Source organism: Phocoena phocoena, chromosome 16, assembly GCF_963924675.1.
Source record: "Phocoena phocoena chromosome 16, mPhoPho1.1, whole genome shotgun sequence".
Lineage (NCBI taxonomy): Eukaryota > Metazoa > Chordata > Mammalia > Artiodactyla > Phocoenidae > Phocoena > Phocoena phocoena.
The window spans coordinates 63,871,575-63,884,171 of record NC_089234.1 but is presented as its reverse complement, the minus strand read 5'-3'; the positions used below and the strand labels follow the sequence as shown (position 1 = coordinate 63,884,171).

Sequence of the window (12,597 nt, the reverse complement as noted above, 5' to 3'; positions counted from 1 at the left end):
TTATTTTTCTGATAATTTTTATAGATTTATTGTATACATTTATTTTTATAACTTTTAACAACTAATTAAAATGTAATAAAAAGAATAAAATAAAAAACACTTATACTCCACCAAACTGAACCCTATTAATATTTTGGTATATATTCTCCAAAAATTTTTCCATGCATATATTTTCTTTAAATAAAAATAAATTTTTTTTGTAAATTGATTTTTTCACTGAACATTTCATGAACATCTTTCCATATTAATATAGCACTTTTTTACTTTTAAAAATAAGTTGATACAATCAATTTCATATTTACTTACTCCCGTATTGTTGAAAATGTAGACTGTCCACAAATTTTTACTATTAGAAACTATATTTCAAAGCTTGTTAACAGAGAAGATCTTTGTGAATATCTATGAATAAATCTGAGTACTAGAATTGCTACTGTAAATTCACCTTTTTTTAGGCTTTTAATATAAATCATCAAAATGCCATCCAAAAAGGTTGAACTAAATTTAGGATGATTATATAATTGATGATCTAACCTGGGACACCTTGGGGAGTAACAGAGGGTGCTAGTAATCATTACACAGAGATCCCAGGAATAAACCAGATCATCCCAGTTGAACTGGGACACATGCTGTTTCAATTACATTCTACTACAACCAGCAACATATGGGAACTTCTTTTGTCTTATGCCTTCACTATCAATGGGTATTAAACATTTTTTAAATCTTCACTAATTTTATAGGTCCCAAATGGGAATACTTGTTTTAATCTGCTCTTCGTTAATGAGATGTGGAAAGGAACTTTTTTTTCCTATTTATTGGGTCTTTGAATTTACTTTAAAATTACCTATTATATCCTTTGTTCATTGTTTATTGAGGTTTTACTCTTTTTATTGTAAGAATTATTTATATATCCAAGTGGTTAATTCTTCTTTTCTTGTCATGCAGTGCTTTCACCTTGACCCATTTCAGTCGTAAAATATGTTGAAAATTATTTGCTTCTTGGTTAATTTGTTTCTGCCTATCACAAAATAGATATATGAATCAAACTACTATCAGATTTAACAACAATGATATATTCTGAATAGCAGCAACAATGATATATTCTGAATACCATTTAAGCTGAGGCAAAAAACCTCCACTAGTTCTATCAGTGTAGAAGAATGTAACTAAATTCAACAACTATTCCTTGAGTGCCTGCAATTCTATAAACCTTAGTTGAGCACCTGTTTTCAGTACCAAGCGGGCACCTTCAGGAATGCCAAAGAATTTTAAGACAAAGAACTGCTCCTGAGGAACCTGTCATCTATCCTGAGGCTCTTAATATTAGAAACCTTAGGGCAGGAGGTCTACGCTACATTATATCAGGATGTGAGAGCCCAAAGCCAAGAATGATCTCTCAGTCTTCACAAACTTTTTCAGGTCAGGCTGAATGGGTACAATAAAAGCAAGTCATCCTGAATCCCAACTAATTCAGTAACTTTTCCTCACCTAAGGTTTATGTGTCCCAAATGGAACCCAAGTATGTCCCAAGATACAGCCACATCATTTAGTTAGCAGCTCTCTTGCTGCCCTTCTGTGATAATGATCCTGTCCCTGTCAAGGTCATTGGTGCTTAGGTCATTTTACTTAAAATTCACAGATTAGCCTTGTCAAATTACTCATGAGTATGCAAAAGACACTTCTATAGGAAGCTTCTGATAAAAATATCACCTCTCAGTAAAATAAATGCTCAGAATCTTTTAATTTTTTTTTTCTTTTAGAACCTCGATCCATGGCAGAGCCAGGTAAAGATCATTTTAACTTTAATTTCATTTGTATGTGATCCGTGACTTGAAATATATAATAAACATATTGAAATTATACTGTTGTCAAGAAAAAAAGTTTTACAAAGAAGATCAAAGCCAACTCTAGCTATGACTGTAGGAGACGGAAAGGCAAGCATGTTCAAGTTTGGAATATATATTCAATAGCTAACGTGAATGTAGTTAGTTCTGCGTTGTTGAGGAATGTTTCTTAGGAATATTTTCCCTCTTTCATTGGCCCCTAGTCACGACCTCCTTAAACTGGGCAGAGCAATTTCCATGATGCTATCAATTCCAATTCCACAGCCTATGTATCTCAAAAGTTATGCATCAGATTTTGAAATTCACAGAATCAATAAAATGTTTGTGATGTTATTAGATTTGGTTGGGAGGATATTAAGATGACACATGGAAGCTCTTACCTCTAGAAAATACAAGTTGCTCACAAAACACAGCATAAACATCTGAATGTCCTCTCTATGATCACCCTGAAAAATAAGATTGTATTTATGCCCATGGGTAAGAGTGATGGTTTGGAATTTCATTATTATAATTCTTGCTTCTGAAAACTGAATGGAAAGGCATTCTCGATGTAGACATTGAATATCCATGTTGCATAACCCTACATTAGGCCCTTGGGGATACAGTAAAGACCAGAGTGCTCTGGCTCTAGCATTGCTTGTAGTGGAGAAGCATTTTTCCCTTTGAAAATATTTCAGGCTTTTGATACTTTCAACCAAAGCAAGCTTTTTCACTAGGCAGCCTCATACAGAAAATAGTTTCAGAGTCACCCAAAAGGGGTCCCTGCTCAAAACAAGTCCCAGCTCCATGATCTAAAATTTCATGTTCAGAGAGTTCTTCTTTCCACCTTGGATAAAGCAAATACCCTTTGGAGACAGAATACTATATCTTATCAGGCAGGTATAGTGTAGTATGAATGAATTTATCAGATCATTTTCCAAATGCAGGTTGCTGAAAGATGAGAGTGCAAATGTTTGGGAAGGGAACAGAGAGAAGGAAGCATAAGACTCAGAGAAAGGACATAGAGGTACCAAAACCAAACTTTGCCTCTCCATCATTTAGGATTCTTTGGGCAGCACGTAAACAAGACCTAACCAAAAATGGCTTAATCAACATGAAAAATGTATCTTGTTACATAGCATGATGCCCTAAGAAATGGTAGTCTTGAGATTGGTTAATTTAGCATCTCAGAGATCATCAGGGGCCAAGCTTTTTATTTTTTTTTTTCCCCATTCTGTCATCTTCAGAGTATCCTCTTAGACTGGTTCTACTCGTATACCCAAGACGGCTGCCACAGTTCTAGGTATTACATGCAGATGACAACATCCAAAAGCAAAAATAGGGAAAAATGCTCTCTTTTACCCCTTTTAAAAGGCAAGAAAAACTTACCCAGAAACTCCCCAGGAGATTTTCCCTAATATCTTATTGCCCAGAATTGTGTGTCACATGCTACCACCTTAGCAAGAATAGAGTGGTAGGGCTTCCCCGGTGGCGCAGTGTTTGAGAGTCCGCCTGCCGAGGCAGAGAACACAGGTTCGTGACCCTGTCCGGGAAGATCCCACATGCCGCGGAGCGGCTGGGCTCGTGAGCCATGGCCGCTGAGCCTGCGCGTCAGAAGCCTGTGCTCTGCCAACGAGAGAAGCCACACAGTGAGAGGCCCGCGTACTGCAAAAAAAAAAGAATAGCGTGGTATTTCACACAGACCTATTTTTGCTGTAAATCCTAATTTGTTTTTGTGATTTTTAAGCTCATTGTTTCTTGGTCCTTTTTTTTTTGTTGTTGTTGTTGTTGCGGTACGCGGGTCTCTCACTGTTGTGGCCTCTCCCGTTGGCGGAGCACAGGCTCCGGACGCGCAGGCTCAGCGGCCATGGCTCACGGGCCCAGACGCTCCGCGGCATGTGGGATCTTCCCGGACCGGGACACGAACCCGTGTCACCTGCATCAGCAGGCGGACTCTCAACCACTGCGCCACCAGGGAAGTTCTCTTGGTCCTATTTTTGACATCTGGACTGATGACATAAAAACAGATAATCTGCAAATCCATAACATACATTATATTATCATTAAATCCTCTTGTTGATTGCATGGAGTTATTCATTTTACTTCCTTTGGCTCATTTACTCTGCTAATCAGTCAATTCAATCAAATAATTGGACTAAGTGTTTTCAAACAATTAATATAATCGGCTTCTTCTATTGACTTTTATAGAATCACCATCTAATATTAGAAAAGTCCATAATACCATTTCCATAAATAAGTCAGTAACCATTCTGCTTTATTGGCTTTAGAGGAGATCTGTACTTTGGTCATTGCTGAGGTATTTGCAGAAGACTCTGGGTGCTTCACCTGTACTGCAAGCAATAAATACGGCACAGTGTCAAGCATTGCACAGCTAGATGTAAGAGGTAAGGGCTCTTTCAATGCCAGAACAGTTTAGACTATGACTTTGATTATGAGTATGGACAATGTATATTACCCTCTCTTACCGCTTTTCATATGAAGCTAGCTTGGCTCTCCTAAAATTTTTTGAATTATTGAGGAAAGTGTCCTTGAACAGAATCCAGTTTTCAATTTCTCATTGCATTTATCACCACCACCCCAGTTATCATGCTGTTATTTATTATACTCCCAAAGAAAACATCTCCTTGATCTTACCTAAACTTCTAAAATTCTTTCCAAAATAGTACTTAGATTTTTTTAGGTTTTTTTTTTTGTTTTTTTTTCCTGTATCCTTACCATTCTTTAATGTCCCAGATTGTGTTTTCTGTTTTTGACAAGCATTTCCATTAGCACATTCGCCTGGGTTGGATACATGCCCTGTCTCAGGGTTATAATCCTATCTCAGTCTTGTTGAGTAAGGCTAACATCTCAGGTCCTGTTATCATCCTTTCAGGAAATGAAGACCCCAGAAACAATGGGTCTCTTCACTCAGTCAACTCTACCACCAACCTGGCTGTTATTGAGCAACAGTCATCCCCACCCAACCCAGAGCCTCCTTCTGTGGAACAACTCCCTAAACCCAAACTGGAAGGCGTTCTGGTGAATCACAACGAGCCCCGGTCCAGCTCAAGGATCGGGCTCCGTGTCCACTTCAACCTGCCTGAAGATGACAAAGGAAGTGAAGCATCCTCTGAGGGTGGCATGGTGACCACCAACCAGACCAGGCCTGATTCCTTCCAGGAGAAATTCAATGGACAGTCAGCAAAAATCCCTGAGCCTTCCTCGCCCGTCAAAGAGCCCCCTCCAGTTCTGGCCAAACCCAAACTGTAAGTAAAAATTAGAATGGATAACCAAGAGTGCCTGTGACCTTCTCTGACTCTGCCCTTCTTAAAAATGATGCAGCTAAAAAGGGAAATTATGAAATGAGAAAACACACATTAAATGCTTTGTAAATCATAATCCTTACATCAGTGTAAGTGTACTATCACTTTCATCCTTACTATTCACATTCTACCTCCAAGAAATGTTACTCCTAAACTGGCTCAAAAAGATGTCTAACGTTAGAGGGCTCCAGGTGAAGCCCTTCTACACTCTTCTTATAAAGCCCTTTCTCATGTCTAATAATCTTTACAGTGTGAAATTTCATCTTTCTATTCCCCATTTCTGCTTTCACTTAAGTTTTTGTAGTCATTATAGAAAGGATACCTAGTATTTTTTAGTTAGTTCCTTGATATGGCTGGATATGCTGTAGTAACCACAGGCTTCATATAAATGTAATGGGTTGAAATTACAAAGGAAGCGAAGCATCCTCTAAGGGTGGCATGTTGACCACCAACCAGAGTCGCCTCAGGAGTCTGATGCAGTTGTCACCCAAACCCTCCAGAGAGCATTCATCAGAGTCATGTTGCAAAATTTAATGTGCATCCATAGGATACCACTATTATGTTCTGTCTGATCCACACATCAAAGTGATAAAAATTACATTTATAACTACAGAAACCTTTAAATATCAACAATAAAATCTACAGTAGTAGCACTCCCATCGTGTGTTTCTCAGTGCTGACATTCATTGGAAGCAGTTCATGTTGCTTAGTTTTATATTTTTCTCACTAACACACAAGGTGAAATTCTGGGCATAAAATTAAATGTTACAAAACATGCGGGTCACATCCAGAAATATCTCTGTCCCCTCAAAGTTCTGCCAGTTACAGGAAATAGGAATCTACTTAAAGTAAGAAGAAGGGAAGAGGTTATTGTAGGGATATAAGCAGCAACGGGCAACAAAACACAGCCAGGTCCTGCACAGAGAAGGAGAAGCAGGGAGTTAAGAGCTAGGATCACACACATGGTCAGTCCAGCCTCTGTCCCCTGCTCACACTCCGTCTTGAGCACCTCCTTGTGTCCTCTTTGCATATCCACTCTACTCTTCTCTCTTGGAAGACTCATCAATTCATATCTGGCCCATGATGGCATGTCTTGTCACGATCTGTGTCAAGTTCCACTGCTAACTAAATCGTGCTTGGCAGCTCAATTCCAAATACCAATCAGCCCAGCCTCGTCAGGTGCAGAGCACTTACATTTGGAGGGAAGAAGAGTCAAATGGATCAAATCAGAACTGTGTGTGAAGGCAGTTCGCAGAGAAGGGAGTCGTGAGAACAGGTAACCCCAAACAATCAATTGCCTCCTTTGCAGGGCCTCCTCTTACCCAGGGACTGTTTGGGGGCTATTAGGTATGTCAGTTAGGATTAGGTTTAGCTTCATGTTGCGGAAAGCCCAAACTAATGGTGAGTTAAACACATGACGGTTTAGTTTTCTCTCAAATAAAGGAATTAGATGGGCAGTCTCAGGCTGTTATGATGGCTCCATAGTCACTAAGAACCCAGTCTTCTGCTCTGCCATCTTTAGCACTGGCTTCTTCTCCAAGTGCCCTCCAAGATGGCTGATGGTGGTCTAGTCATCCTGTCTGTATTTCAAGCAGCAGAAAAGGCAAATTGGTAGAAGTCCAATTACTCTCCTTTAAAGGAGCCTTCTTAGGACTTACCCAAAATCACCTGCTTATATCTCATTGGCCAGAACTTAGTCACATGGTATATTAAGTACAAAGGAAGCTGGGAAGTGTGGTCTTTAGTGGCACATGTTGCCTCCATGAGTAAAATCAAGTTCCTTTACAAAGGGGAGAATTAAGTAGTCAGCCAGCAGTATCTACCACATGAAACTTTCAATGAATATAAAAATTCTTTCTACTAAATTATGTAATGACACCCTCTAATAATCCAGTCCTCAGCAGTATATAATTCTTTAATATTTTTTGTCTTCCTTAAATTTTCACCTAATTGTGTGAATATAGGTTTGTATTAGTAGAGGTATGAATATGCGTGTGCATAATCACCCCTCTCTCTCTCTCTCTCACACACACACACACCCTTTGTGAATCCACATGCCTACAAAGTTTTCTTACTGGTTTTAAGCTTTTAGGTTTTATGTTAAAATACATTGACTCAATAATCTTGAGGATACAATTTTCTGCTTGTTCCTTCAATTTGCCATTCATACAAAAAATAGAATTCTTATAGATCTTAAAACTGCAACAGAGAGGGAAGCTGTCATTTTTCAACACTGTATCATCAAAGCCTAGATAATTCAGACTTCGACATTTTCAGCTTGAATATTAAGCTATTTAGAGAAGTGACTCTTCATCCTGGCCACACTCTAGAATGAAATGTGGAGCTTTTGAAAAATATTTATGCCTTCCATCCCAGTTGAATGAGAATCTCTCCACAGATTATTTTAATGTACAGCCAGGTTGGAAAGTACGGGTGTAAAGTTGGAGAACCTGAGTTACAACCCTTTATCACCCCACCCAGCCCCATACACACACCCCTCCACAGCCAGGAAAAAAATGGAAGAATTAACATTTAAAGTGAGTAAAATGTCAGACTAAAATCAGAATGTACTGGGTAAGCCTATGCTTTGGGGCAAGTGTTTCTTTAGAGCAGTGGTTCTCAGTCCTGGACGCAGACAAGAATCACCCAGAGCCTTGCTATTCAAAGCACTGGCATCACCTGAGAACTTGATAGAATCACAGATTCTCGTGCTCCACTCAAGACCTACTGAATCAGAAACTCTGGAGGTGCGGCCTGGAAATCTACGTTTTAACAAGCGCTCCAGAGGGTTCTGAGGTTCACTAAAGTTTAAGAACTGACCCACATTTAAAAAGATTATAATAACTATGCCTGGATCCTTTCCCAGGCCAACTGACTCTCTGGCCAGTGGTGCCTAAATCAGTAAGGTTTGTCTTTTGTGCTCTCTGGGTGATCTAATGCACAACCAGCATAGTTACCACTGCCAAAACCACAGCTAAAAGCTGACTGCAGAGACATATTTACCCAGAATTAGTTATCCTAATCAGCAGTGTGCTAGCAAATGTTTTAACTACCGGCAGAGGCGGGGAAGCGCTGATTTGTAGCATTTGCCAGTTTCCTCCCACCATGGCTGATTTCAAGCTACTAAAGAAAAGTCATTAAACTGGGAACTGGGATGAGGTGTATACAACCTGCCCTCCACAGCCATCGAGAGCTGGCTCCAGCACACACTGCCCCAAGTTGTTGTTGCCAAAATTGCTTTCAAAACTATTTGATACAGTAGCCCAAGTTGTTCTGTTGTGTTTGTCATTAAGCCTTGACATTTTATCTCAACCATTTAAAATCCCTAAGAAACGGACTTGAGGACACGGGGAGGGGGAAAGGTAAGCTGGGATGAAGTGAGAGAGTGACATGGACATATATACGCTACCAAACGTAAAATAGCTAGCTAGTGGGAAGCAGCCGCATAGCACAGGGAGATCAGCTTGGTGCTTTGTGACCACCTAGAGGGGTGGGATAGGGAGGGTGGGAGGGAGACGCAAGAGGGAAGAGATATGGGGACATATGTATATGTATAGCTGATTCACTTTGTTATAAAGCAGAAACTAACATACCACTGTAAAGCAATTATACTCCAATAAAGATGTTAATTTAAAAAAAATCCCTAAGAAATTCTTTTGTATTCCAGAAACCACATCAAGAAACATCCTTATAATTCTGAAACTCTAATTTTCTTACAAATCTTGAAACTGATATTTGTAGTTCAGAAACTGAAAAATATAATAGCCACCATTTATTGATCACTTATCTGATTTAGGTGATTTATCTATCAATTCTCACAACAACATGAAGAGATATTACTTACTCCTATCTTACTTATGAAGAAATCAGGGTCAGAAAAATCTAGAAACCTCTCCAAACCACACATATAATCAGTGGCAGAGCCACGATTAGGACCGAAATCTATCTGTCTGCAGAGGGCATATTCTTGAGCATCATGCTTGAGCTAAGTTGTGGCAAAAGAGAAGATATTTTCAGGGAACCCAGGAGAGTTGATAATCTACAGAAAGAAAACTGGGTACAAACCTGTTTCAGAAATCCTCATAGCAACAAGACATGAGCAGCTGAGCTTATAGCAATTTATGATAGGCTGTTATTTTGAATTAGAGAGGTTGCTCAGGGTTTTGTATGCTTTGTAATTAACCTTTCCTTCCTTTATTCTTTCATTGCACTTTGTACCTTCATTATTAAATAGTAAGTTCCATATGTTACCTGTAAATAACCACTGGGTATTTGTATTACATATATGTATAGTAAGATTTTTGAGCCCTGAATAGCTCATACTATCCCAGGCATATTTGTATCTCCTACAGTACCTAGCAAAGTAAACATACAGAAGATTCAATAAAAGTTTGTTGAATACTGGAATTGACACCTTGCCCTTATGTCATGAATAAGCAAATTGAAACAGCTGTTTTAAATCCCTTCTGAAACAAGACAGTTTAATAAAATTTGGGGAAAAAAACCCAGTCAAACAAAAGGAGACATTATTCTCAAATGAGTTCTTCCAGAATCTTAGATAATCAAAACTATTCGATGCCGTATCTCATATATCATTATGTTTAAAGTTTGTGACCCTCTACGATCCAATATACTGCATTAAATGATAAGGGCTAACATGCTGTTTAAAGTCTTACTTAAAATTAAAAGCTGGTTTTTAGTTTTCATTCAATGGGAGCTAAAGGAAAATAAGAATCAATCAATACCAAACGACTTCCTGGCCCCTTTTTTTCATCCTTATCTTTCTAAGATTACTTAGTTTTCATATACTACTTTTTCTACTTCCATAACCACAATAAAACGTTTCTGCAATACCATCAAATTAAAAGTTACTCAGACTACAATACAAACATGTCCTAAAAACCACATGGCATTTTCTTTACGCTACAGTAATCACAGAATGGGACCTGCCAAATATGAGATCCATTAAAAATTTAAAGGTTTTATATTTTCATGCCATTGGGAAAGTTAACACCAGCAGAAACAACGTTATTGTATATATTTTTCTAAGGATAATCTAACAAAGATATTTCTGCTTCTCTTGATTGCCGAATCTTTCATCTATGATGGAATGAAAAGATTTAATTAATTTTAATTATGTTACTTTATTCTCTCAGCTTAAATACTTACTTCTAAAAGGGAGGAAGAAAGTTACTGTGCCAAGTGGCTATACTTCTAAATTCTTAGTTTTCATAGTTGAAAAAAGAGTCGCAGAGTATGTAGCATTTGACAGCAGTCATGAAAGTGGAGATAGGTCTCTACTTTGTGAAGTTACTTTTCCGTATACTGTGTATCAGAAATGTTAATGAAGGCAAGAGAAAAGGTCTTAAACTCCAAGAAATTTTTTTAAAAATTATGACTATATTCAATATCCTGTGATATACCATAATGGAAAAGAATATTTAAAAAAAAGAATGTCTCTGTGTATAACTGAGTCACTGCTGTACAGCAGAGCTGGCACAACACTGTAAACCAACTATACTTCAATTAAAAACAAAATTTTTTTTAAATCAAAATTTGGAGAACTTTCTGCCTCAACTTTATTGCTGCTGGTGTTGACTTTCCCGATGGTATGAAAACATAAAACCTTTCATTTTTAATAGATCTCATGTTCAGCAGATCACCTTCTATGTTCCAAAACATATTTTCAAAGAACATAAAACCACGGTGGGCTTGAAGCACTGTGGTCTCACTTGTGGCTGTTCCTATGGTTGTTTATTCAAGAATAGATTCTCCTAAACAGCAAAGTTTGACAGCCCTGACAACTTTATGCATATATGACTTTTGGACACTTTTGTTTTCCATTTTCTTATTTTAAAAAATTAATTAACTGTTTTGTTAAGAGGAAGTAAATAGACTGTGGGACTTAAGGCAACTCATATAATGCTTCTGTGAGTCAGGTTCCTATAAATGGAGAAAGCGCTTTTTTTTTTCATTAGGCACAAGAAAAGTCTAAGTAACGTTCATAACTACGGTGACCATATAATCCATCGTTCAAACCATGATATTTTTGAGAGTGAAAGAGCACTATTAATAATCATGCCAGGAAAACAGGCATAAAGCAGGACTGTCTAGAATGAATCGAGACATATGGTCACCTTCTCTATAAAGCTTTGTTGTCAGAAGAGGATGAGAAACACCAAGCCACATCCAGCTGCTTTGTTAAAGTTTGCTCTAAAATGAGGCAGAGTGAAGAATATAGCACATTCTCAGGGAACTGAGCCCCCTTTAGTAACTCACATCAGTATGTAGCTCAGTGCCTTCTGTCCTGAAACAGAGATACTATCTGCTCATCTCAGAACTTTGAGCACTTCCAACAAGAGGACCATTTTTCTATTTCTTCTTTCTAATTTATAACATTCTAAAATGGGGCTGCTGTGTTGCCCAACTCCAGGGTCACAACACAAAGAACACAATGTGAATGACGCCTCTTGGAGTTGTGCATCATGGTGGACTTTCCCTTCTTCCTGGCAATCAAACAGATTTAGAAAGAAGGAGAGACAGGGACTTCCTTGGCGGTCCAGTGGTTAAGACTCGCCCTTCCAATGCAGGGGGCACGGGTTTGATCCCTGGCCAGGGAAATAGATCCCACGTGCCCGAATCTGATCGGCTGGTTTCTGGCAACACTGGTTGTGTGTTCTTAATCGGCATCAAACAGTCAACAGCCTGTTTTTACAGACTGAGGCGATGGTGACGGATTTCTCTTCTCTCTCCCCACTCTTGTTTTGCGTGCAGAGATTCCAACCAGCTACAACAGCTTCACAACCAAGTCTTGCTGGAACAACAGCAGTTGCAAAACCCATCTCCTTCATCTCCTAAGGAGTTTCCTTTCAACATGAGTGTTTCGACCTCCACTGCTGCCCCAGCGGTGACAATGTCCGGCAAGCAGGTGAAGGCCCCTTCATCACAGACATTCAGCTTGGCCCGGCCAAAGCCCTTCTTCCCCTCCACAAGCACGACCGCAGCCACCGTGTCCCCTTCCAGCTCTCCAGTGTTCACCCTGATCAGCACTCCTCAAGCCATGCAGAGGACAGTGAGCAAAGAAAGCCTCTTAGTTCCTCAGCCCTCGGCGCAAACCAAATCTCTGGGAGGGGTTTCGGTCCAAAATGAGCCACCTCCTCCAGGTCCGACAGAGCCAGCACAACTGCCACTCACATTTTCCATCGCCAGCGGAAACCAGTTTCAGCCCCACTGCGTGTCCCCAACTCCTGTCTCTCCCACCAGCCGGATTCAGAACCCAGTGGCTTTCCTCAGCTCCGTCCTGCCTTCTCTCCCTGCCATCCCACCCACCAATGCCATGGGGCTGCCTAGAAGCGCACCATCCGTGTAAGTGTCATTGAGGTTTCTTGATGTAAAAGATGTCATTTAAGTAATGGACCCATATAAGGGCTTCCCTGGTGGCGCAGTGGTTGAGA

At 39.4% G+C, this 12,597-nt stretch overlaps 1 protein-coding gene across 3 annotated transcripts in view; it reads left to right on the top strand.

Annotated features, from left to right (window-relative positions):
• The window catches only part of MYPN (myopalladin), a 76,915-nt gene that overhangs the window by 40,181 nt on the left and 24,137 nt on the right, over positions 1-12,597 (top strand). For all 3 annotated transcript variants that reach the window (XM_065893860.1, XM_065893859.1, XM_065893861.1), the window contains 4 exons: positions 1,758-1,781; positions 4,109-4,225; positions 4,714-5,086; positions 11,918-12,508. In XM_065893860.1, the coding sequence (XP_065749932.1) occupies positions 1,758-1,781; positions 4,109-4,225; positions 4,714-5,086; positions 11,918-12,508 (1,105 nt within the window). The remainder of the gene's footprint in view (positions 1-1,757; positions 1,782-4,108; positions 4,226-4,713; positions 5,087-11,917; positions 12,509-12,597) is intronic.